At 66.7% G+C, this 25,288-nt stretch overlaps 4 protein-coding genes and 1 long non-coding RNA gene across 5 annotated transcripts; 3 read left to right on the forward strand and 2 right to left on the reverse strand.

The window, feature by feature from the left end:
- Positions 1–295: 295 nt before the first annotated feature.
- On the reverse strand, positions 296–1,749 carry LOC127466083 (coiled-coil and C2 domain-containing protein 1A-like; the record flags this gene model as incomplete). Its single annotated transcript, XM_051776685.1, has 3 exons — positions 1,741–1,749; positions 1,351–1,413; positions 296–538 (listed from the first exon to the last, which is right to left on the reverse strand). Coding segments are annotated over exons 1-3 (315 nt in total), but the record flags the coding sequence as incomplete, so codon positions are not given.
- A 2,409-nt stretch (positions 1,750–4,158) lies between these two features.
- On the forward strand, positions 4,159–5,316 carry LOC127466081 (uncharacterized). The gene is made up of 3 exons (XR_007902591.1): positions 4,159–4,226; positions 5,094–5,131; positions 5,263–5,316. It is a non-coding gene; the product is annotated as an uncharacterized LOC127466081 (long non-coding RNA).
- A 398-nt stretch (positions 5,317–5,714) lies between these two features.
- On the forward strand, positions 5,715–8,634 carry LOC127466079 (high mobility group nucleosome-binding domain-containing protein 5-like). The gene is made up of 5 exons (XM_051776682.1): positions 5,715–6,731; positions 7,089–7,268; positions 8,118–8,194; positions 8,309–8,371; positions 8,449–8,634. Exons 1-5 carry the CDS (start codon positions 5,715–5,717, stop codon positions 8,537–8,539), a joined length of 1,428 nt encoding a protein of 475 aa, XP_051632642.1. The 3' UTR covers positions 8,540–8,634.
- Positions 8,635–9,019: 385 nt separating this feature from the next.
- On the reverse strand, positions 9,020–11,895 carry LOC127466082 (nanos homolog 3-like). The gene is made up of 2 exons (XM_051776684.1): positions 11,400–11,895; positions 9,020–9,093 (listed from the first exon to the last, which is right to left on the reverse strand). Exon 1 carries the CDS (start codon positions 11,874–11,876, stop codon positions 11,430–11,432), a length of 447 nt encoding a protein of 148 aa, XP_051632644.1. The 5' UTR covers positions 11,877–11,895; the 3' UTR covers positions 9,020–9,093; positions 11,400–11,429.
- A 2,397-nt stretch (positions 11,896–14,292) lies between these two features.
- LOC127466080 (uncharacterized) lies at positions 14,293–14,937 on the forward strand (the record flags this gene model as incomplete). The annotated part of the gene is given in 2 exon segments (XM_051776683.1): positions 14,293–14,544; positions 14,893–14,937. Coding segments are annotated over 2 exon segments (297 nt in total), but the record flags the coding sequence as incomplete, so codon positions are not given.
- Positions 14,938–25,288: the final 10,351 nt, after the last annotated feature.

Raw genomic sequence — 25,288 nt, forward strand, 5'->3', positions numbered from 1 at the left:
AAAAGTGCTCAGAGTTGGGGATAAATGGGATAAAACTGCTCAGAGTTGGAGATAAAGAGAGTCAGAGTGAGGAAAAATTGGATAAAAGTGCTCAGAGTTGGGAAAAACGGGACAAAACTGCTCAGAGTTGGGGATAAAGTGAGTCAGAGAGGGGGGAAAATGGGATAAAAGTGCTCAGAGTTGGGGATAAATGGGATAAAACTGCTCAGAGTTGGGGATAAAGAGAGTCAGAGAGGGGGGAAAATGAGATAAAAGTGCTCAGAGTTGGGAAAAATGAGATTAAACTGCTCCGAACTGGGAAAAATGGGATAAAACTGCTCAGAGCTGGGGATAAACGGGATGACCCCGAGTGTGTTCCGAGGGTTTGGAGGCCCTGGGAGGGAATTCCGGGCGGATTGGGGGCTCTGGGCTCGGGACTCACCCGGAGGCCGCGCTGGAGCCGCCGCAGCCGCGCCGCGTCCCCGCAGTGCCGGGCGTTGCCGGCGGCCTCCCGGTACAGGGCCAGGCGATCCCACAGCACCGACGGCACCGGGGGGGCCTGCGGGGGGAACGGGAGCGGGGGGAGTCACTGGGAGTCACTGGGAGTCACTGGGATCACTGGGATCCAATGGGAGTCACTGGGATCACTGGGAACACTGGGAACACTGGGAACACTGGGAACACTGGGAACACTGGGATTCACTGGGATCCACTGAGATTCAATGGGATCACTGGTATTGGGGCTGGGATCACTGGGATGGAGGTTGGGATCACTGGGATTACTGGGATTGGGATCACTGGGATCACTGGGATCACTGGGAACACTGGGATCACTGGGCTCACTGGGATCACTGGGATTGGGATCACTGGGATCACTGGGAACACTGGGATCACTGGGATCATTGGGATTGGGGCTGGGAGCACTGGGATCACTGGGATTGGGGCTGGGATCATTGGGATCACTGGGATCACTGGGATTGGGGCTGGGATCACTGGGATCACTGGGATCACTGGGATCACTGGGAACACTGGGATTGGGGCTGGGATCACTGGGAGCACTGGGATCACTGGGATTGGGGCTGGGATCACTGGGAGCACTGGGATCACTGGGATTGGGGCTGGGATCACTGGGATTGGGGCTGGGATCACTGGGATCAGGGATGGGATCACTGGGATCAGGACTGGGATCACTGGGATCACTGGGATCACTGGGATCACTGGGATCACTGGGGTAACTGAGATTGGGATAACTGGGATAACTGGGATCACTGGAATCACTGGGATTGGGATCCCTGGGGTCACTGGGATAACTGGGATTGGGATCCCTGGGGTCACTGGGATTGGGATCCCCGGGATCCCCCCCATCCCTACCTGGGGGGTCTCCGGGGTGGCCTCGCTCCCGTCCCCCTCCTGCAGCACCTCCTGCAGCTCCGCCTGCCCCCGAATCCCGGGAATGACCCCCAAAATCCGGGAATCAGCCCCTCCCAGGGACCCCCAGGAACCCCCCCAGCCCCTTTAGGGACCCCCAGAGACCCCCAGGACCCTCCCCAGCCCCTTTAGGGACCCCCAGGACCCTCCCCAACCCCTCTAGGGACCCCCAGGACCCCTCCCCAGTCCCCCCCGGGACCCCCAGGACCCTCCCCAGCCCTTCTAGGGACCCCCAGGACCCCCCCACCTGCACCAGCTCCACAGGGACCCCCCAGAGACCCCCAAGACCTCTCCCCAGCCCCTCTAGGGACCCCCAGGGACCCCCCCAGGAACCCCCACCATGGGCCAGGTCCACAGGGAGTTCCCCAGGACCCCCCCACAGACCCCCCAAGGACCCCCAGGACCCTCCCCAGCCCCTCCCAGCCCCCCCCAGGGACCCCCAGGACCCCCCCCCACCCCCTCTAGGGACCCCCAGGACCCCCCCACCTGCACCAGCTCCACAGGGTACCCCCCAGGACCCCTCTCAACCCCACCATGGACCCCCAGGACCCCTCCCCAGGGCCAGGACCCCCCCCCCAAGCCCCCCCTCACCAGCAGCTCCTTCTCATCCTCCAGCTCTTCTTCCTCCTCCTCCTCGGGGGGGTCCCTGAGGCAGAGCTGGGCCAGGGCCAGGCCTGGGGGGGGACACGGGGGGGGTCACAGCCCAGTCTGGGGGGGTCACAGCCCTGTCTGGGGGGGGTCACAGCTCCATCTGGGGGGGTCACAGCCCTGTTTGGGGGGTCACAGCTCTGTCTGGGGGGGTCACAGCTCCATCTGGGGGGGTCACAGCCCTGTTTGGGGGGTCACAGCTCTGTCTGGGGGGGTCACAGCTCCATCTGGGGGGGGTCACAGCCCTGTTTGGGGGGTCACAGCCCTGTTTGGGGGGGTCACAGCTCCATCTGGGGGGGTCACAGCCCCATCTGGGGGGGTCACAGCCCTGTTTGGGGGGTCACAGCCCTGTTTGGGGGGTCACAGCTCTGTCTGGGGGGGTCACAGCTCCATCTGGGGGGGGTCACAGCCCCATCTGGGGGGGTCACAGCCCTGTTTGGGGGGTCACAGCTCTGTCTGGGGGGGTCACAGCTCCATCTGGGGGGGGTCACAGCCCCATCTGGGGGGGTCACAGCCCTGTTTGGGGGGTCACAGCCCTGTTTGGGGGGGTCACAGCCCCGTCTAGGGGGGTCAGACCCCCCCATTTTGGGGACTCCCCCCCTCCCCCCGCTCCCAACTCACCTGGTTTGGGGGGTGGGGGGGGTCGGGTCCCCCCTCCCTGGAGCCCCCCCGGGCCCCCCCAGCAGCTCCAGCAGCTCCTGCTCCAGTTCAGCTCCATCCGGGGGGGGCTCAGGCACCAAACCCAGCTGGGAAAGGGGGGGGACAGGGTTTGGGGGGGGCTCAGAGACCCCCAGGAGGGGGAGAGGGTTTGGGGGGGGGCTCAGAGACCCCCCCAGGGAGGGGGACAGGGCTGGGGGGGGGCTCTGAGACCCCCGGGGAGGGGGAAAGGGCTGGGGGGGGGGCTCAGAGACCCCCCCAGGGAGGGGGATAGGGTTTGGGGGGGGGCTCAGAGACCCCCCCAGGAGGGGGACAGGGTCTGGGGGGGGCTCAGAGACCCCCCCAGGGAGGGGGACAGGGCTGGGGGGGGCTCAGAGGCCCCCCCAGGGAGGGGGACAGGGTTTTGGGGGGGGCTCAGAGACCCCCAGGACCCCCCCAGGGAGAGGGAGAGGCCTCGGGGGGGGGCTCAGAGACCCCCGGGAGGGGGACAGGGTTTTGGGGGGGGCTCAGAGACCCCCAGGACCCCCCCAGGGAGAGGGAGAGGCCTCGGGGGGGGGGGCTCAGAGACCCCCGGGGACGGGAGGGGGGGGACCCCCTGGGATCGGGAAAGGGGATCCCGGGGGGCAGAGGGGGGGGGTGTCCCGGCCCCCGGGGGGGGTGCAGAAGTGAAGGGGGGGGGGTCCCGGGGGGTCTCCCTCACCTGCCGGGCCATGGCCGCCCCCCGGCCCGGGACCCTCCCGGCTCGGCTCATGGCTGCGAGTGCTCCTGGGGGGGCCTGGGGGGGCACGGAGGGGTCGGGGGGGGGTCCCGGGTTGTGCCCCTCGATCTCCCACAGCTTCCCGAGACCCTCCCGGAGCCCCCCCAGCCAACCCCCTCCCCCAAAATATCCCAGCCCTCCTCAAAGCCCCCCCGGCCCCATTTCACCCCCCTGAGCCCCTTCAAGGGCCCGTTCCCCCCCCGAGCCCCCCCAAAAGGCCCAGTTAACCCCCTCAGATCCCCCCAAAAGGCCCCGATCCCCCCAAAAGGCCCCGACCCCCCCCCCTTGCTCCTCCCAGAGCCCCCCAAAAGCCCCCCGTGTCCCCCCCCCAGAGCTCCCCAAACAGCCCCGATCGCCCCCTTTCCCCCCTCCCGGAGCCCCCCAAGAGGCCCTGTGACCCCTCACCCCCGCTGTCCCTCTCCTGTGCCGCCGCTCCCAGTCGCTCCCAGTAATTCCCAGCCGCTCCCAGTAATTCCCAGTCACTCCCAGTCTCTTCCTGCTCGGCCGGTCGCTGTCAACACCGCCGCGCTTTACGGCGCCGCCGTCGCAAAAAAGGACGCGCCACGGCGGCGTTTCGCTTTACGACGGGGGGGGAGAACTACAACTCCCGGCGTGCCCCGCGCGGGGAGGGGGAGAAGGAACTACAACTCCCGGCGTGCCCCGCGCGCGGGGGGGGGGGAGAGGGGGGGGGAGAAAAAGGCGGGAAAGGCGTGAGGGGAGAGCGCCCCCTGGCGGGCGGAGCGAGGCGCGGACTTGGGTGAAATTTGGGTGAAAACCGGGGAGAATCGGGGCAAAAGCCACGGTTTTCACCTCGGGCCGCGGAGGGTTTGGGGCTTCCCGGCGCGGGTGCGGCTCTGGGGGAACGGGGGAGGGGGGTATTGGGGGGGGGGGGGCTGAGGTGGGAGGGCGGGGAAGGGAGGGGGGGGTAAAATGGCTGCCGGGGCCTGAGGGGGAATTGGGGGGTGTTGGGGGGGGGAAAATGGGGGGTGTTGGGGGGATTGAGGTGTTGGGGGACTGGGGATACTGGGGGGTATTGGTATTGGGGGTCTGGGGGCTCATTGGGGGGTACTGGGGGTGATTTGGAGGGTACTGAGGGTGATTTGGGGGGTACTGGGGATGATTTGGGGGATACTGGGGGTGATTCGGGGGGTACTGGGGGGTACTGGGGGTGATTTGGGGGGTACTGAGAATGATTTGGGGGTACTGGGGATGATTTGGGGGGTACTGGGGGTGATTTGGGAGGTACTGGGGATGATTTAGTGGGCACTGGGAGTGATTTGGGGGGTACTGGGGGTGATTTGGGGGGTACTGGGAGTGATTTGGGGGGTACTGGGAATGATTTGGGGGGTACTGAGGGTGATTTGGGGGGTACTGGGGGTGATTTGGGGGGTACTGGGAGTGATTTGGGGGGTACTGGGAATGATTTGGGGGGTACTGGGGATGATTCGGGGGGTACTGAGGGTGATTTGGGGGGTACTGAGAATGATTTGGGGGGTACTGGAGTTGATTTTGGGGGTACTGGGGATGATTTGGGAGTACTGGGGTTGATTTTGGGGTGTACTGGGGATGATTTTGGGGGCACTGGGGGTGATTTTGGGGCCGCTCCGTGTCCCCCCCCCGGCAGCGCCGCGATGGGGAAGCGCCGGGATCGCCCCCCCCCAGGTAACCGGGAACGTCCCCAAACCTCCCAGTTTGGGCCCAAAACGACCCTTCCCCCCCCAAACCGGGACCCAGGGACCCCTCCCCAAACTAAGACACCCCCTCCCCTCTTTTATCCCCCCCCCCCTTTCCAGGGGACAGGAGATTCCAGGCTCCCAAGCGGATCCGTCGGGAAGCGCCGGGAGCCGTTCCCGTTCCCACCGATCCCATTCCCATGGATCCCATTCCCATGGATCCCACTGGGATGGACCCCCAGGGCAGGTACAGGGGGGGTTCCAGGCAGGGGGTTTGACCCCGGGTGGATCCCTCCGGGTCCGATCCAGCGGGATCTGTCGGATCCCACAGCGGGAAGGAGGCCGATCCCGAGGGAATCCAGGCCCATCCCGAGGGAATCCAGGCCAATCCTGAGGGAATCCAGGCCGATCCTGAGGGAATCCAGGCAGGACTGAGCGGGGCCGGAGCATTCCAGGTACGGAATTCCCCCCCCAAACACAGGGAAAACAAAAAAAAAACTCAAAAAAACCCCCCAAAATTGGGGATTCCAACCCCAAAACTGTGGTTTTTCCAGGAAGGGAGAGATGAGGGAATGGGAGCCCCGGAACGGGGAATTCCAGAGGATCACCTGGAGTCGTCCCAACGGGGAATTCCGGAGGCGGACGGGGCAGGAGAGAAGCAGAGAGAGCCACCAAAGCCAGGAATTCGGGATGGGACGGCAGAGAATCGTCCGGAATGGCCAAAATTGGGAATTTTGGAGGGGGATGGGGCGGGAGAGGATGGGCTGGAGTCACTAAAACAGGGAATTTTGGGTGGAATGGGAGAGGATCGAGTGGAGTCATCCCAGCTGGGAATTCCAGAGGCAGATGGGGCAGGAGAAGAGGAATTGGAAACAGCAAAACATGGAATTCCAGAGGCAGATGGGGCAGGAGAAGAGCAGCTGGAGTCACTAAAACAGGGAATTTTGGATGGAATGGGAGAGAATCATCTGGAATCATCTCGGCTGGGAATTCCAGAGGCAGATGAGGAAAGAGAAGAGGAATTGGAAACAGTAAAACATGGAATTCCAGGAGCAGATGGGGCAGAGGAACAGCTGGAAACAGCAAAACATGGAATTCCAGAGGCAGATGGGGCAGGAGAAGAGCAGCTGGAGCCACGGGAACAGGGAATTTTGGATGGAATGGGAGAGAATCATCTGGAATCATCTCGGCTGGGAATTCCAGAGGCAGATGGGGCAGGAGAGGAACAGATGGAAACAGCAGAACATGGAATTCCAGAGGCAGATGGGGCAGGAGAAGAGCAGCTGGAGTCACTAAAACAGGGAATTTTGGATGGAATGGGAGAGGATCGAGTGGAGTCATCCCAGCTGGGAATTCCAGAGGCAGATGGAACAGGAGGAGAGGAGTTGGAAACAGCAAAACATGGAATTCCAGAGGCAGATGGGGCAGGAGAAGAGGAGTTGGAGCCACTGGAACAGGGAATTCCAGAGGGAACGGGAGGGGATGGGCTGGAATCACCAAAAGCAGGAATTTCGGGGGCAGGAGAGGAAGAGGAGAGTGGGAATGGGGAGAGTGGGAATGGGGAGAGTGGGAATGGGGAGATTGGGAATGTCCAGAGTGGGAATGGGGAGAGTGGGAATGGCGAAGGTGGGAATGCTGAGAGTGGGAATGGGGAGAGTGGGAATGGGAATGGGGAGAGAGGGAATGGGGAGATTGGGAATGGGGAGAGTGGGAATGGGGAGAGTGGGAATGGGGAGAGTGGGAATTCCCAGAGTGGGAATGGGGAGATTGGGAATGTCCAGAGTGGGAATGGGGAGATTGGGAATGTCCAGAGTGGGAATGGGGAGAGTGGGAATGTCCAGAGTGGGAATGCCCAGAGCAGGAATTCCAAGAGTGGAAATTCAGAGAGCAGGAATGCCCAGAGTGGGAATGAGGAGAGTGGGAATGGGGAGAGGGAGAATGGGGAGAGTGGGAATGGGGAGAGTGGGAATGCCCAGAATGGGAATTCCCAGAGCGGGAATTCCCAGAATGGGAATGCCCAGAGCAGGGATTCCAAGGCGGAGCCCCCGGAGCCGGATCCCGGATCCTCCGGCACCGACCCCCGGGAATGCTGGGAAGGGACCAGCCCGGGGATCCCAACGGAGCAGGTACAGCTGGGAGCAACTGGGAGCAACTGGGAGCAACTGGGAACAACTGGGAGCAACTGGGACAGCCCAGTGCCAAACTGGGAATCCTCCCATCCCAAACTGGGACATCCCAGTCCCAAACTGGGCCCCTCCCATCCCACACTGGGACCCTCCCCAATTCCAAACTGGGACCCTCCCAGTCCCAAACTGGGACCCTCCCATCCTAAACTGGGACCCTTCCATCCCAAACTGGGACCCTCCCAGTCCCAAACTGGGACCCTTCCATCCCAAACTGGGACCCTCCCAGTCCCAAACTGGGACCCTTCCATCCTAAACTGGGACCCTTCCCCATCCCAAACTGGGACCCTCCCAGTCCCAAACTGGGCCCCCTCCCCACCCAAACTGGGCCCCCTCCCCACCCAAACTGGGACCTTCTCAATCCCAAACTGGGACCCTCCCAGTCCCAAACTGGGCCCCCTCCCCACCCAAACTGGGACCAGCCCAGTGCCAAACTGGGACCCTCCCATCCTAAACTGGGACCCTCCCAGTCCCAAACTGGGACCTTCCCCAGTCCCAAACTGGGACACCCCCCCACCCACCCAAACTGGGACCCTCCCAGTCCCAAACTGGGACCCTCCCATCCTAAACTGGGACCCTCCCCACCCAAACTGGGCCCCTCCCAGTCCCAAACTGGGCCCCTCCCCACCCAAACTGGGCCCCTCCCAGTCCCAAACTGGGACCCTTCCCCAATCCCAAACTGGGACCCTCCCCAATCCCAAACTGGGACCCTCCCATCCTAAACTGGGACCCTTCCCCAATCCCAAACTGGGCCCCTCCCAGTCCCAAACTGGGCCCCCTCCTCCCTTCCAGCCGCCCCCGGCCGCCCCCGGCCACGATTCCAGGACCTGGATCCGCCCCCAATCCCTCGGGAACGTGCCCTGGGACAGGTGGGTGACCCCAGGACAGCCCCTCCCTTGGGATCAAACCCCCCTTTTTGGGCCAAACCCCCCAATTTTTGGGGGTGGGACAGCCCTGACCCCCCCCCCCCCCTTCATCCCCAGGCCGGACCCTCCGGACGCCTCCGACGTCATCCGGGGGCTCATCCGGGAGCTCTCGGACCTCAAGTGAGTCCCAAACCCCCCCTGGGATCCCCTGGGCTGGGGGGCAGACCCCAAAATGACCCCCCTGTCCCCCCCCGAAGCCGCCTGGCCATGGGGGCCCGCCGGGGGCTGGAGCTGCTCCGGAGGCCGAGGCCGCGCCGGGGCCGCCGGGGCCGCTGGAAGGAGCCGTAAGGAGACCTGGAAAACGCCTGGAAAACACCTGGAAGGGCCCTTTATTGGGGGAATAAACGCTCCTCCCACCAGGGAACCCCGGCCTGGGGGAGCAGGACCCCAGAAATGCCCCCCAGAACGGCTCCGGGGCTCGGAGAGGGGCTCTGGCACCGGGAGAACCGGGCCCTTCCTGGCCCCTTCCTGGCCCCTTCCCGGCCTGGGATTAACCAAAACCCAACAAACCCACCCAAAATATCCATTAATAATTCCATGTTTGGAGCACTGAGCCCCTTCTGGTCTGGGATTAACCAAAACTGCCCAAACCAACCCAAAATATCCATTAATAATTCCATATTTGGAGCACTGAGCCCTTCCTGGCCCCTTCCTGGTCTGGGATTAACCAAAACTGCCCAAACCCACCCAAAATTCAGAACTGACGCTCCGGCAGCGCCCGGATCCGGCCAAAGGGGGCCTCTCCCGGGATCCCCCGGGGTCTGTCACGGGCACGGGGGGCACTGGGGGCACTGGGGGCACTGGGAAGAGCCGGGCCGGGGTCTCATCCTCGGAGTGATGTCCTGGAGGAGAAGTGGGAGAGGGAGGAGTGGGAGAGAGGGAGGACAAGTGGGAGAGGGAGGGAAGAGAAGTGGGAGAGGGAGGGAGGGAGAAGTGGGAGAGGGAGGGAAGGGAAGTGGGAGTGAGAGGAAGGAGAAGGGAGAGAGGGAGGAGAAGGGGGAGAGGGAGGGAAGGGAAGGAAGAGAAGTGCGAGAGAGAGGGAAGGGAAGGGGGAGAGAGAGGGAAGGGAAGTGGGAGAGGGAGGGAAGGGAAGGGGGAGAGAGAGGGAGGGAAGTGGGAGAGGGAGGGAAGGGAAGTGGGAGAGAGAGGGAAGGGGGAGAGAGAGGGAAGTGGGAGAGAGAGGGAGGAGAAGTGGGAGAGAGGGAGGAGAAGTGGAAGAGGGAGGGGAGAGAAGGAAGAGAAGTGGAAGAGAGAGGGAAGGGAAGGGGGAGAGAGAGGGAAGGGGGAGAGAGAGGGAGGAAAAGTGGGAGAGGGAAGAAAAGTGGGAGAGGGAGGGAAGAGAAGTGGGAGTGAGAGGGAGGGAAGTGGGAAAGGGAGGAGAAGTGGGAGAGGGAGGGAAGAGAAGGAAGAGAAGTGAGAGAGAGAGAGGGAAGGGAAGTGGGAGAAGGAGGGAAGAGAAGTGGGAGAGAGGGAGGAGAAGTGGGAGAGGGAGGAGAAGGGAGAGAGGGAGGGAGGAGTGGGAGAGAGGGAGGAAAAGTGGGAGAGGGAAGAGAAGTGGGAGAGAGGGAGGGAAGAGAAGTGGGAGAGGGAGGGAAGGGAAGGGGGAGAGAGAGGGAGGAGAAGTGAGAGAGGGAGGGAGGGAAGTGGGAGAGGGAGAAGTGGAAGAGGGAGGGAAGAGAAGGAAGAGAAGTGGGAGAGAGAGGGAAGGGAAGGGGGAGAGGGAGGAGAAGGAAGACAAGTGGGAGAGGGAGGGAAGAGAAGGGAGAGAAGTAGGAGAGAGGGAGGGAAGTGGGAGAGGGAGGGAGAAGTGGGTGCCACATCCCCGTGGGGACACCACAACACCCCCCACCCACCCAAACTGGGACCTTCCCAGTCCCAAACTGGGACCCCCCCCCACCCAAACCGGGACCCCCCAACCCAAACCGGGACCCCCCCAACCCAAACCGGGACCCCCCCAACCCAAACCGGGGCACCCCCCACCCAAACTGTGACTCTCCCAGTCCCAAACTGGGACCCTCCCCCATCCAAACTGGGACCCTCCCAGTCCCAAACTGGGATCCCCCAACCCAAACTGGGACCCTCCCAATCTCAAACTCGGACCCTCCCTATCCCAAACTGAGACACCCCCCCCCCCCCAAACTGGGATACCCCCCCACCCCAAACTGGGACCCTCCCAGTCCCAAACTGGGACCCTCCCAGTCCCAAACTGAGACACCCCCCTCCCCCAAACTGGGACCCTCCCCACTCAAACTGGGACCCTTCCCAATCCCAAACTGGGACCCCTCCCCACCCAAACTGGGACCCTTCCCCAATCCCAAACTGGGGCCCTCCCAGTCCCAAACTGGGACCCCCCCCACCCACCCAAACTGGGACCCCCACCCACCCAAACTGTGACTCTCCCAGTCCCAAACTGGGACCCTCCCAATCCCAAACTGGGACACCCCCCTCCCCCAAACTGGGACCTTCTCAATCCCAAACTGAGACCCTCCCAGTCCCAAACTGGGACCCCCCACCCACCCAACCTGGGACCCTCCCAGTCCCAAACTGGGACAGCCCCCCCCCCAAACTGTGACTCTCCCAATTCCAAACCGAGACCCCCCCCATCTCAAACTGGGACCCTCCCAATCCCAAACTGGGACCGTCCCCAATCCCAAACTGGGACCCCCCACCCAAACCGGGACCCCCCAACCCAAACCGGGGCACCCCCCACCCACCCAAACTGGGACCCTCCCAATCCCAAACTGGGACCCTCCCAGTCCCAAACTGGGACACCCCCCCCCCAAACTGTGACTCTCCCAATCCCAAACTGGGACCCCCCCCACCAACCCAAACTGGGACCCCCCACCCACCCAAACTGGGACCCTCCCAATCCCAAACTGGGACCCTCCCAATCTCAAACTGGGACCCCCCCCACCAACCCAAACTGGGACCCCCCACCCACCCAAACTGGGACCCTCCCAATCCCAAACTGGGACCCTCCCAATCTCAAACTCAGACCCTCCCAATCCCAAACTGAGACACCCCCCTCCCCCAGACTGGGACACCCCCCCCCCCCCCCCAAACTGTGACTCTCCCAGTCCCAAACTGGGACCTTCCCCACCCAAACCAGGACCCCCCACACCCCACCCCAACCCCCCATCCCCGTTACCTGCTCCGGTCCCTCCATCCATCCCTCGGGCTACTCCCCGCCGTCCCTCGCCGTGCCCTCCCTGGCACTCCTGGCACTCCTGGCCCCGCTCCTGGCACTCCTGGCCCCGCTCCTGGCCCCGCTCCTGGCCCCGCTCCTGGCCCCCCCGGCCCTCTCGTAGACCGAGGTGTACCCGCGGGGGGTGAGGGGGCAGAACCGCCGCGTGTGCGCCCGGTCCTGGGTGGCCCCGCACTGCGGGCACACGTAGCTCCGCAGCACCGGGCACTGCAGCCGCCCGCCCGCGTCCCGCAGGCTGTGCCCCTGGTACACGGCCGGCGCCTCGCCGTTGTGCCGGCAGAACGCGCACGGGGGGCCGGCGGCGGGGGCCGAGCCCCCCGAGGAGGGGGCGCTTTTGGGGTCCCCGTGGTCCTCCTCCCCCCCCTCCCCGGGGGAGGGGTCCCGCAGCAGCGCCGCCAGCCCCAGGTAGTCCCGCCACATGTCGAAGGGACCCGCGGGCTCGAAGGGCAGCGGAGGGGACGGGGCGGCGGCGTCCGAGGGTCTCATCCCGCCGGGGGAGGGATGGGCGCGGGGGGTTTGGGGGTTCCTGGGGCTCTGAAGGGCTGGACACCCGAGTTTTGGGGGTCCCAGGCTGTGAAGGGCTGGACGGCGGGGATTTGGGGTTGTGAAGGGCTGGACGGCGGGGATTTGGGGTTGTGAAGGGCTGGACGGCGGGGATTTGGGGCTGTGAAGGGCTCTGAAGGGCTGGACGGTGGGGGTTTGGGGGTTCCTGGGGCTCTGAAGGGCTGGACACCCGAGTTTTGGGGGTCCCGGGCTGTGAAGGGCTGGACAGTGGGGATTTGGGGTTGTGAAGGGCTCTGAAGGGCTGGACACCCGAGTTTTGGGGGTGCCGGGGCTCTGAAGGGCTGGACAGCAGGGATTTGGGGCTGTGAAGGGCTGGATGCCGGAGTTTTGGGGTTCCCGGGGCTGTGAAGGGCTGGACACCTGAGTTTTGGGGCTCCTGGGGCTGTGAAGGGCTGGGTGCTGGAGTTTTGGGGCTCCCGGGGCTCTGAAGGGCTGGACAGCGGGGATTTGGGGTTCCCGGGGCTCTGAAGGGCTGGACGGCGGGGATTTGGGGTTCCCGGGGCTCTGAAGGGCTGGACGGCGAGGATTTGGGGGTGCTGGGGCTGTGAAGGGCTGGGTGCTGGTGATTTGGGGTTCCTGGGGCTCTGAAGGGCTGGACGGTGGGGATTTGGGGTTCCCGGGGCTGTGAAGGGCCGGACACCCGAGTTTTGGGGTTCCCGGGGCTGTGAAGGGCTGGGCGCTGGAGTTTTAGGGCTGTGAAGGGCTGGACGCCAGTGATTTGGGGCTGTGAAGGGCTGGGTGCTGGTGCTTTAGGGTTCCTGGGGCTGTGAAGGGCTGGACACTGGAGTTTTAGGGCTCCGGGGCTCCCCGTGCGGTGTAGGGTGGGATATCCCGGTGTTCCCGGTGTTCCCGGGGCTCCCCGTGCGGTGAAAGGCGGGATAGCAGAGCTTTGGTGCTCCCAGTGCTCCCAGTTCAGTGGGGTGGGGTACCGCGGTGTTCCCAGTGTTCCCAGTGCTCCCAGTTCAGTGGGGTGGGGTATCGCGGTGTTCCCAGTGCTCCCAGTGCTCCCAGTGCAGTGTGGGATGAGGTACCGCGATGTTCAGCTGCTCCCAGTGCTCCCAGTGCAGTGTGGGGTGGGGTATCGCGGTGTTCCCAGTGCTCCCAGTTCAGTGGGGTGGGGTATCGCGGTGCTCCCGGTGCTCCCAGTGCTCCCAGTTCAGTGGGGTGGGGTACCGCGGTGTTCCCAGTGTTCCCAGTGCTCCCAGTTCAGTGGGGTGGGGTATCGCGGTGTTCCCAGTGCTCCCAGTGCAGTGTAGGATGAGGTACCGCGATGTTCTGCTGCTCCCAGTGCTCCCAGTTCAGTGGGGTGGGGTATCGCGGTGCTCCCAGTGCTCCCAGTTCAGTGGGGTGGGGTATCGCGGTGTTCCCAGTGCTCCCAGTGCTCCCAGTGCAGTGTGGGATGAGGTACCGCGATGTTCCGCTGCTCCCAGTGCTCCCAGTACCGTGTGGGGCTGGACGCGGCCCCACGTGCCCGGCGTTCCCAGTTTTCCCAGTGTTCCCAGTGCTTCCGGCGCTGCGGACGGCGCTCCACGTGCCCGGCGCTCCCAGTTTTCCCAGTATTCCCAGTGCTTCCGGCGCTGCGGACGGCGCTCCACGTGCCCGGCGCTCCCAGTTTTCCCAGTATTCCCAGTGCTTCCGGCGCTGCGGACGGCGCTCCACGTGCCGGGCGCTCCCAGTTTTCCCAGTGTTTCCCAGTGTTCCCAGTGTACCCAGTGTTCCCAGTGTTTCCCAGTGTTCCCAGAGCTCACAGTGTTTCCCAGTGTTCCCAGTGTTTCCCAGTGTACCCAGTGTTCCCAGTGTTTCCCAGTGTTCCCAGTGTTCCCAGTGTTTCCCAGTGTTCCCAGTGTTTCCCAGTGTTCCCAGTGTTTCCCAGTGTTCCCAGAACCCCCCCGGTCCCCCATCCCGGTCCCCCCATCCCGGTGTCCCCGTCCCCTTCCTGGGGGGTGGGTGGGGGGCGGCCCTCGGGGAGTTGGGGAGGTACTGGGGGTGGGAATGGGGGTACTGGGCGGTACTGGGGGGGACTGGGGGGCACTGGGGGGGACTGGGGGGCACTGGGGGGGACTGGGGGGCACTGGGGGAAGCGCAGGGATCGCCCCCCCCCCACTCCAGGTAACTGGGAAGGGCCCAAATGTCCCAGTTTGAGCGGGGAGGGGTCATTTGGGGCCCAAACTGGGACCCGGTGACCCCCAAACTGGGACCCCTCCCCACCCAAACTGGGACCCGGTGACCCCCAAACTGGGACCCCTCCCCACCCAAACTGGGACCCGGTGACCCCCAAACTGGGACCCCTCCCCGCCCAAACTGGGACCCCTCCCCACCCAAACTGGGACCCGGTGACCCCCAAACTGGGACCCCTCCCCGCCCAAACTGGGACCCGGTGACCCCCAAACTGGGACCCCTCCCCACCCAAACTGGGACCCGGTGACCCCCAAACTGGGACCCCTCCCCGCCCAAACTGGGACCCGGTGACCCCCAAACTGGGACCCCTCCCCACCCAAACTGGGACTCGGTGACCCCCAAACTGGGACCCCTCCCCACCCAAACTGGGACCCCTCCCCACCCAAACTGGGACCCGGTGACCCCCAAACTGGGACCCCTCCCCACCCAAACTGGGACCCGGTGACCCCCAAACTGGGACCCCTCCCCACCCAAATTGGGACCCGGTGACCCCCAAACTGGGACCCCTCCCCACCCAAACTGGGACCCCTCCCCGCCCAAACTGGGACCCGGTGACCCCCAAACTGGGACCCCTCCCCACCCAAATTGGGACCCGGTGACCCCCAAACTGGGACCCCTCCCCACCCAAACTGGGACCCGGTGACCCCCAAACTGGGACCCCTCCCCGCCCAAACTGGGACCCGGTGACCCCCAAACTGGGACCCCTCCCCACCCAAACTGGGACCCGGTGACCCCCAAACTGGGACCCCTCCCCGCCCAAACTGGGACCCGGTGACCCCCAAACTGGGACCCCTCCCCACCCAAACTGGGACTCGGTGACCCCCAAACTGGGACCCGGTGACCCCCAAACTGGGACCCCTCCCCACCCAAACTGGGACCCGGTGACCCCCAAACTGGGACCCGGTGACCCCCAAACTGGGACCCCTCCCCGCCCAAACTGGGACCCGGTGACCCCCAAACTGGGACCCCTCCCCACCCAAACTGGGACTCGGTGACCCCCAAACTGGGACCCCTCCCCACCCAAACTGGGACCCCTCCCCACCCAAACTGGGACCCGGTGACCCCCAAACTGGGACCCCTCCCCACCCAAATTGGGACCCGGTGACCCCCAAACTGGGACCCCTCCCCACCCAAACTGGGACCCCTCCCCGCCCAAACTGGGACCCGGTGACCCCCAAACTGGGACCCCTCCCCACCCAAACTGGGACCCGGTGACCCCCAAACTGGGACCCCTCCCCGCCCAAACTGAGACCCGGTGACCCCCAAACTGGGACCCCTCCCCGCCCAAACTGGGACCCCTCCCCACCCAAACTGGGACCCGGTGACCCCCAAACTGGGACCCCTCCCCACCCAAACTGGGACCCGGTGACCCCCAAACTGGGACCCCTCCCCACCCAAACTGGGACCCGGTGACCCCCAAACTGGGACCCAGTGACCCCCAAACTGGGACCCCTTCCCACCCAAACTGGGACCCGGTGACCCCCAAACTGGGACCCCTCCCCACCCAAACTGGGACCCGGTGACCCCCAAACTGGGACCCCTCCCCACCCAAACTGGGACCCGGTGACCCCCAAACTGGGACCCCTCCCCGCCCAAACTGAGACCCGGTGACCCCCAAACTGGGACCCCTCCCCGCCCAAACTGGGACCCCTCCCCACCCAAACTGGGACCCGGTGACCCCCAAACTGGGACCCCTCCCCACCCAAACTGGGACCCGGTGACCCCCAAACTGGGACCCCTCCCCACCCAAACTGGGACCCGGTGACCCCCAAACTGGGACCCAGTGACCCCCAAACTGGGACCCCTTCCCACCCAAACTGGGACCCGGTGACCCCCAAACTGGGACCCCTCCCCACCCAAACTGGGACCCGGTGACCCCCAAACTGGGACCCTTCCCCGCCCAAACTGGGGGGTCCCGGGCCCGTGGGGGGCGGGACCAACTCAGGCCATCGGCCACGCCCATCAGTCGCACGCCCCGCCCCTCCTCGACGCTCATTGGTCCTCGCGACGCCGCGCCCGCCTCCCATTGGCCGCCGGTCCCCCCCTTAGCCCCGCCCCGCCGCTCCCTTTAAAGGGGCCGCGGCCGCCGCGGGCCGGGCCCGGGGGGCTTTGGGGGGGCTTTGGGGGGGGTTTGGGGGGTTTTGGGGGGTTTTGGGTGGTCTGAGGGAGGTGTGGGGAGAGAGAACCCCCCCAGCCGGCCCGGCAGCGCCCCCCGGGCTGGTGTGTGCGGGGTCAGGGGCTTCGGGGCACAGCCCAGCCTGGCACGGGGCGAGCGGGGAAACTGAGGCACGGCCCCTGCCCCGGTGGCACGCGGTGGCACGTGGTGGCCACCGGGCTCCGCTGCTTCACCCCGGGGGCCACCCCAGCGCCACCGCCGCGGGGGTCCCGGTGCCCACTCCGGGGGTCCCGGTGCCCATCCTGGGGGTCCCGGTGCCTGTCCCGGCGGTCTCGGAGGGTCCGGGTGCCCATCCCGGTGGTCCCGGTGCCGGTCTCGGGGGTCACGGTGCTCATCCCGGTGGTCCCGATGCCCACTCCGGTGGTCCCGGTGCCCATCCCGGTTTTCCCGGTGCCCATCCCGGTGGTCCCGGTGGTCCCGGTGCCCGTCCCGGTGGTCCCAGTGCCCGTCCCGGTGCCCATCCCGGTGGTCCCGGTGGTCCCGGTGCCCGTCCCGGTGGTCCCGGTGGTCCCGGTGCCCATCCCGGTGGTCCCGGTGCCCGTCCCGGGGGTCCCGGTGCCCATCCCGGGGGTCCCGGGGGTCCCGGTGCCCGTCCCGGTGGTCCCGGCGATGCCACACCCCCCCGCCCGGCCCCGCCCGGCCCCGGTGACTCACCGGCCCCGGCGAGTCGGCGCTTGACGCCGGGACTGGGGGGGGGGTGTGGAGGGGGCGAACGGGGACGGGGAGGAGGCGATGCCCCCCCCGCCCCCCCAAAAACACCCAGCGGGGAGGGGCCCTGAGGAGTTTTTGGGGGGACCCGGGGGGGGGCCCGTCCCGTGAAGGCGCCTTTGTCCGGACCCGCCGGTCCCACCCCGGGGTGACTCACGGGCGCGTGGCTGGGCCCTGACTCACCCCCCGCGCCCCCCCCCGCGCCGTCGGGGGCCCCCCCGGAACCCCCCGAACTCCTCCCGCGCCGTCGGGATCCCCCCGGAACCCCCCCGGATTCCTCCCGCGCCGTCGGGATCCCCCCCGAGCCCCCCCCGAACTCCTCCCGCACCATCGGGATCCCCCAGAGCCCCCCCCGGATTCCTCCCGCTCCATCGGGATCCCCCCCGGAACCCCCCCGGATTCCTCCCGCACCATCGGGATCCCCCCAGACCCCCCCCCGAACTCCTCCCGCATCATCGGGATTTCCCCCCCAGAGGCCCCCCGGATTCCTCCCGCGCCATCGGGATCCCCCCGGAACCCCCCCGGATTCCTCCCTCTCCATCGGGATCCCCCAGAGCCCCCCCGGAGCCCCCCCCCGAACTCCTCCCGCGCCATCGGGATCCCCCCGGAGCCCCCCCCCGGATTCCTCCCATGGGACACCCCCGGGACACCCCCTGGGACACCCCCGGGACACCCCCGGGACACCCCCGGGACACCTCCTGGGACACCTCCTGGGACACCCCCGGGACACCCCCGGGACACCCCCTGGGACACCCCCGGGACACCCCCGGGACACCCCCTGGGACACCCCCGGGACACCCCCTGGGACACCCCCGGGACACCCCTGGGACACCTCCTGGGACACCCCCGGGACACCTCCCGGGACACCCCCGGGACACCTCCTGGGACACCCCCGGGACACCGCCCAGGACACCCCCTGGGACACCCCCGGGACACCCCCCAGGACACCCCCCGGGACACCTCCTGGGACACCCCCGGGACACCCCCTGGGACACCCCCGGGACACCTCCTGGGACACCCCCCGGGACACCTCCTGGGACACCCCCGGGACACCCCCGGGACACCCCCGGGACACCTCCTGGGACACCCCCGGGACACCCCCGGGACACCCCCGGGACACCTCCTGGGACACCCCCGGGACACCCCCGGGACACCTCCTGGGACACCCCCGGGACACCTCCTGGGACACCCCCGGGACACCCCCGGGACACCCCCGGGACACCTCCTGGGACACCCCCGGGACACCCCCGGGACACCTCCTGGGACACCCCCGGGACACCCCCGGGACACCCCCGGGACACCTCCTGGGACACCCCCCGGTGCCCCCCCGGTGCCCCCCCGGTGCCGGACCCGCCGGTGAGTCACGGCCGTGACTCAGCCCCGCCAAAACAGCGTCGCGAGGCAACCCCGGGATACAGCGGGATACACCGGGATACAGCGGGATACACAGGGATACACCCCGGGATACAGCGGGATACAGCGGGATACACCAGGATACACAGGGATACACCCCGGGATACAGCGGGATACAGCGGGATATACCGGGATACACCAGGATACACCGGGATACAGCGGGATACACCCCGGGATACACTGGGATACAGCCCGGGATACAGAGGGATATACACTGGGATACAGCGGGATATACAGCGGGATACAGGGGGATATACCGGGATATACAGAGGGATACACAGGGATACACTGGGATATACCGGGATATAGCGGGATACAGAGGGATACACCGGGATACTCTGGGATACAGCAGGATACAGCGGGATACAGCGGGATACACTGGGATATACCGGGATACACTGGGATACACCGGGATATACTGGGATATACAGTGGGATATACTGGGATACACCGGGATACAGAGGGATACAGCGGGATATACCGGGATATACAGTGGGATATACTGGGATACAGCAGGATATACTGAGGGATACTGCGGGATACAGGGGGATACAGCGGGATACAGTGGGATACACTGGGATACAGCGGGATACAGCGGGACACACCGGGATACACCCCGGGATACAGCGGGATACAGCGGGAGAGGGATCCACAGGGACAGGGACACACCGGGACGGGGACAGAAACCTGGAGGGGCCGGGGGAGGCTGGGGAGGATCCGGGATCCAGGATGGGGGGGATCGGGGGTGTCCCTGGGATTGGAGGGGATCCAGAGGATCCTGGGGGTGTCCCAGGGATCTGAGGGGATCCAGAGGATCCAAAGGGTGTCCCTGGGATTGGAGGGGATCCCGGGGTGTCCCTGGGATTGGAGGGGATCCAGAGGATCCTGGGGGTGTCCCTGGTATCTGAGGGGATCCCGGGGGTGTCCCTGGGATCAGAGGGAATCCAGTGGATCCCGGGGGTGTCCCTGGGATTGGAGGGGATTCAGCAGATCCCGAGGGTGTCCCTGGGATTGGAGGGGATTCAGCAGATCCCGGGGGTGTCCCTGGGATTGGAGGGGATCCAGCAGATCCCAGGGGTGTCCCTGGGATTGGAGGGGATCCAGCAGATCCCGGGGGTCCGGGCGCGGCCTGGCCCAAGGAAGGAAGGAAGGAGTGGGGAGGGAATGGGGGGGGGGCAGAAATGGGAAATTCCAGCCCAGTGCCCCCCCCCCAGTGCTCCCAGTCACTCCAGTGCCCCCCCAGTGCTACCAGTCACTCCAGTGCCCCCCCAGTGCTCCCAGTCACCTCAGTGCCCCCCCCAGTTCTCCCAGTCACTCCAGTGCCCCCCCAGTGCTCCCAGTCACTCCAGTGCCCCCCCAGTGCTCCCAGTCACTCCAGTGCCCCCCCAGTGCTCCCAGTTAGTCCAGAGCCCCCCCCAGTGCTCCCAGTCACTCCAGTGCCCCCCCCGTGCTCCCAGTTAGTCCAGTACCCCCCCAGTGCTCCCAGTCAGCCCAGTGCCCCCCCAGTGCTCCCAGTCAGCCCAGTGTTCTCCCAGTCACCCCAGTGCCCCCCCAGTGCTCCCAGTTAGTCCAGAGCCCCCCCCAGTGCTCCCAGTTAGTCCAGAGCCCCCCCCAGTGCTCCCAGTCACTCCAGTGCCCCCCCAGTGCTCCCAGTCAGCCCAGTGCCATGTTGAGCCGTGTCAGTGCCATGCTGGTTCCCTGCTGCTCTGTGCCAATGACACGCGTGTCAGAGCCATGTCAGTGCCGTGTCAGAGCCATGTGCAGCCCCGTCCGTGCCCACCCTGGTGCCCAGCCAATGACACACGTGTCAGAGCCATGTCAGAGCCATGTGCAGCCCCGTCCGTGCCCACCCCGGTGCCCGGCCCGCGTTGGCCCCGCGGCCGCTCCCGCCCCCCGGGCCGGGGCTGAGTCAGGCCCGAGGAATGCGCCCAATGCGGCGGCGGCGCGTGGGCGACTCGGCCCCGCTGCCATTGCCTAGAAAGGGCATCGCCGGGCCCCGGCCCGGGCACCCCTCGGGGGGACCCCGCGACCACCTCAGGGAGCACCGCGACCACCTCCGGGGGCACCGCGACCACCTCGGGGGGCACCGCGACCACCCCCGAGGGGCATCGCCGGGCCCCGGCCGCGGGCACCCCTCGGGGAGACACCGCGACCACCCCGGGGGCACCGCGACCACCTCGGGGGGCACCGCGACCACCCCCGGGGGCACCGCGACCACCTCGGGGGGCACCGCGACCACCCCCGGGGGGCATCGCCGGGCCCCGGCCGCGGGCACCCCTCGGGGAGACACCGCGACCACCCCCGGGGGGACACCCCGACCACCCCCGGCACTGGCAGGGACCCCGCGGGGCCACCCCGGGGCTCGCGGGAACCCGGCACGGCCACCGGGGCCACCACGGCTCTGACACGTGTGTCATGGGCTGGGCACCAGCGTGGGCACGGACGGGGCTCCACACGGCTCTGACACGGCTCTGACACGTGTGTCATCAGCTGGGCACCAGCATGGGCACGGATGGGGCTGCACATGGCTCTGACACGGCTCTGACACGGCTCTGACACGTGTGTCATCAGCTGGGCACCAGCACGGGCACGGATGGGGCTGCACATGGCTCTGACACGGCTCTGACATGGCTCTGACACGTGTGTCAGCGGCTGGGCACCAGGGTGGGCACGGATGGGGCTCCACATGGCTCTGACATGGCACTGACATGGTTCTGACATGGCTCTGACATGGTTCTGACATGGCACTGACATGGCTCTGACATGGCTCTGACACGGCTCTGACATGGTTCTGACATGTGTGTCAGCGGCTGGGCACCAGCGTGGGCACGGATGGGGCTCCTCATGGCTCTGACATGGCTCTGACACGGCTCTGACACGGCACTGACATGGTTCTGACACGGCTCTGACACGGCACTGACATGGCTCTGACACGTGTGTCATCAGCTGGGCACCAGGGTGGGCACGGACGGGGCTGCACATGGCTCTGACATGGCTCTGACACGGCTCTGACATGGCTCTGACATGTGTGTCATCGGCTGGGCACCAGGGTGGGCACGGACGGGGCTCCACATGGCTCTGACACGGCTCTGACACGGCTCTGACACGCGTGTCACTGGCACAGAACAGGGCACAACCTGGCCCTGACACATGTGCACATGTGTGACCCCACACGCGTGTGAGAGCAGGACACGGGTGCACATTCCCTGTCCCCATTCCCTGTCCCTGTTCCCATTCCCTGTCTTGATTCCCTGTCCCTGTTCCCATTCCCTGTCCCTGTCCCCATTATTCCCTGTCCCCATTCCCTGTCCCCATTCCCATTCCCTGTCCCCATTCCCTGTCCCTGTCCCCGTTCCCATTCCCTGTCCCTGTTCCCATTCCCGTCCCCATTCCCATTCCTTGTTCCCATTGCTTGTTCCCTGTTCCCATTCCCTGTCCCCATTCCCATTCCCTGTCCCTGTTCCCATTATTCCCTGTCCCCATTCCCATTGCTTGTTCCCTGTCCCCATTCCCATTCCCTGTCCCCATTCCCATTCCCTGTCTCAATTCCCTGTCCCTGTTCCCATTATTCCCTGTTCCCATTATTCCCTGTTCCCATTATTCCCTGTTCCCATTCCCTGTCCCCATTCCCTGTTCCCATTCCCTGTCCCCATTCCCATTCCCATCCCCATTCCAATTCCCTGTCCCCATTATTCCCATTCCCTGTCCCCATTATTCCCATTCCCATTCCCTGTCCCCATTATTCCCATTATCCCCATTCCCATTCCCTGTCCCCATTATTCCCATTATTCCCATCCCCATTCCCTGTCCCCATTATTCCCATTCCCTGTTCCCATTCCCTGCTCCTGTTCCCATCCCCATCCCTGTCCCCATTCCCTGTTCCCATTCCGTGCCCCCCCGGAGCAGGGTTGGGAGGCACTGGGAGGCACTGGGAGGCACTGGGGGGGCACTGGGAGGCACTGGGGGGCACTGGGGGGGCACTGAGGGGCACTGGGGGGGCACTGGGGGGGCACTGGGGGGCACTGGGAGGCACTGGGAGGCACTGGGGGGCACTGGGGGGGCACTGGGGGGGCACTGGGGGGCACTGGGAGGCACTGGGGGGCACTGGGGGGCACTGGGGGGGGCACTGGGAGGCACTGGGGGGGCACTGGGGGGGCACTGGGGGGGCACTGGGAGGCACTGGGGGGCACTGAGGGGCACTGGGAGGCACTGGGAGGCACTGGGGGGCACTGGAGGGCACTGGGAGGCACTGGGGGGGCACTGGGGGGGCACTGGGGGGCACTGGGAGGCACTGGGGGGCACTGGAGGGCACTGGGGGGGCACTGAGGGGCACTGGGAGGCACTGGGAGGCACTGGGGGGCACTGGGGGGCACTGGGGGGGCACTGGGGGGCACTGGGAGGCACTGGGGGGCACTGGGGGGCACTGGGGGGGCACTGGGGGGGCACTGGGGGGGCACTGGGAGGCACTGGGGGGCACTGAGGGGCACTGGGAGGCACTGGGAGGCACTGGGGGGCACTGGAGGGCACTGGGAGGCACTGGGGGGGCACTGGGGGGGCACTGGGGGGCACTGGGAGGCACTGGGGGGCACTGGAGGGCACTGGGGGGGCACTGAGGGGCACTGGGAGGCACTGGGAGGCACTGGGGGGCACTGGGGGGCACTGGGGGGGCACTGGGGGGCACTGGGAGGCACTGGGGGGGCACTGGGGGGGGCACTGGGAGGCACTGGGGGGCACTGGGGGGCACTGGGGGGGCACTGGGGGGCACTGGGAGGCACTGGGGGGCACTGGGGGGCACTGGGGGGGCACTGGGGGGGGCACTGGGAGGCACTGGGGGGCACTGGGGGGCACTGGGGGGGCACTTGGGGGGCACTGGGGGGCACTGGGAGGCACTGGGGGAGCACTGGGGGGCACTGGGAGGCACTGGGGGCACTGGGGGGGCACTGGGGGGCACTGGGGGGCACTGGGGGCCCATCCTGCCCCACTAGTGAAGGGTAGGGGGTTATGGGGGGGGACTATGGGGTAGGGAGGGCTGTGGGGCGGCGTTGTGGGGTGTGGGGCAGGGCTGTGGGTTTATGGGATGTGGGGCAGGGCTATGGGTTTATGGGGTGTGGGTTCTATGGGGCAGCGTTCTGGGTTGTGGGGCAGGGCAGTGGGGCAGGGCTGTGGGTTTATGGGGTGTGGGTTCTATGGGGCAGAGCTGTATCTCTCTGGGCCATGGGTCCCGGGGCAGTGCTGGCTGTGGGGCAGGGCAGGGGGTGTGGGTTCTATTCTATGGGGCGGGGCTGTGGGTCCCGGGGCAGCGCTGGCTGTGGGGCAGCGTTATGGGGTGTGGGTTCTATGGGGTAGGGCAGTGGGTCCCGGCTGTGGGTCCTGGGGCAGCGCTGGCTGTGGGGCAGGGCTGTGGGGCAGGGCCATGGGTCCCAGCCGTAGGTCCCGGGGCAGCACTGGCCGTGGGGCAGGGCTGTGGGGCAGGGCAGTGGGTTCTATGGGGCAGGGCCGTGGGTCCCGGGGCAACGCTGGCTGTGGGGCAGTGTTATGGGGTGTGGGTTCTATGGGGTAGGGCTGTGGGTCTCAGGGCAGCGCTGGCTGTGGGGCAGGGCAGTGGGGTGTGGGTTCTATGGGTCCCAGCCGTGGGTCCCAGGGCAGCGCTGGCTGTGGGGCAGCACTATGGGGTGTGGGTCTCTATGGGGCAGGGCTGTGGGTCCCAGCCGTGGGTCCCGGGGCAGTGCTGGCTGTGGGGCAGGGCTGTGGGGCAGGGCAGTGGGGCAGGGCTGTGGGTCCCAGCTGTGGGGCAGGGCTGTGGGTCCCGGGGCAGCGCTGGCTGTGGGGCAGGGCAGTGGGGCAGGGCAGTGGGGTGTGGGTCTCTATGGGGCAGGGCCGTGGGTCCCAGGGCAGCGCTGGCTGTGGGGCAGGGCAGTGGGGCAGGGCAGTGGGGCAGGGCAGTGGGGCAGGGCTGTGGGTCCCGGCCGTGGGGCAGGGCTGTGGGTCCCAGGGCAGCGCTGGCTGTGGGGCAGCACTATGGGGTGTGGGTTCTATGGGGCAGGGCTGTGGGGCAGGGTTGTGGGTCCCAGGGCAGCGCTGGCTGTGGGGCAGCACTATGGGGTGTGGGTTCTATGGGGCAGGGCTGTGGGGCAGGGTTGTGGGTCCCGGGGCAGCGCTGGCTGTGGGGCAGTGTTATGGGGTGTGGGTTCTATGGGGCAGGGTTGTGGGGCAGGGCTGTGGGGCAGGGCTGTGGGGCAGGGTTGTGGGTCCCGGGGCAGCGCTGGCTGTGGGGCAGTGTTATGGGGTGTGGGTTCTATGGGGCAGGGTTGTGGGGCAGGGCTGTGGGGCAGGGCTGTGGGGCAGGGCTGTGGGTCCCAGGGCAGCGCTGGCTGTGGGGCAGGGCTGTGGGGCAGGGCAGTGGGGCAGGGTTGTGGGTCCCAGCTGTGGGGCAGGGTTGTGGGTCTCAGGGCAGCGCTGGCTGTGGGGCAGGGCAGTGGGGCAGGGCTGTGGGTCCCAGCCGTGGGTCCCAGGGCAGTGCTGGCTGTGGGGCAGGGCAGTGGGGCAGGGCAGTGGGGCAGGGCTGTGGGTCCCAGCCGTGGGTTCCAGGGCAGCGCTGGCTGTGGGGCAGGGCCGTGGGTCCCAGCTGTGGGTCCCAGTTGTGGGTCCCGGGGCAGCGCTGGCTGTGGGGCAGGGCTGTGGGTCCCAGCCGTGGGTCCCGGCCGTGGGGCAGGGCTGTGGGGCAGGGCTGTGGGGCAGGGCCATGGGTCCCAGGGCAGCTGGCTGTGGGTCCCAGCTGTGGGTCCCAGCCGTG

This window comes from Manacus candei, unplaced genomic scaffold (genome assembly GCF_025592945.1).
Source record: "Manacus candei isolate 608988 ecotype Guabito, Panama unplaced genomic scaffold, ASM2559294v1 h1tg000592l, whole genome shotgun sequence".
In the NCBI taxonomy this organism is placed as follows: Eukaryota; Metazoa; Chordata; class Aves; order Passeriformes; family Pipridae; genus Manacus; species Manacus candei.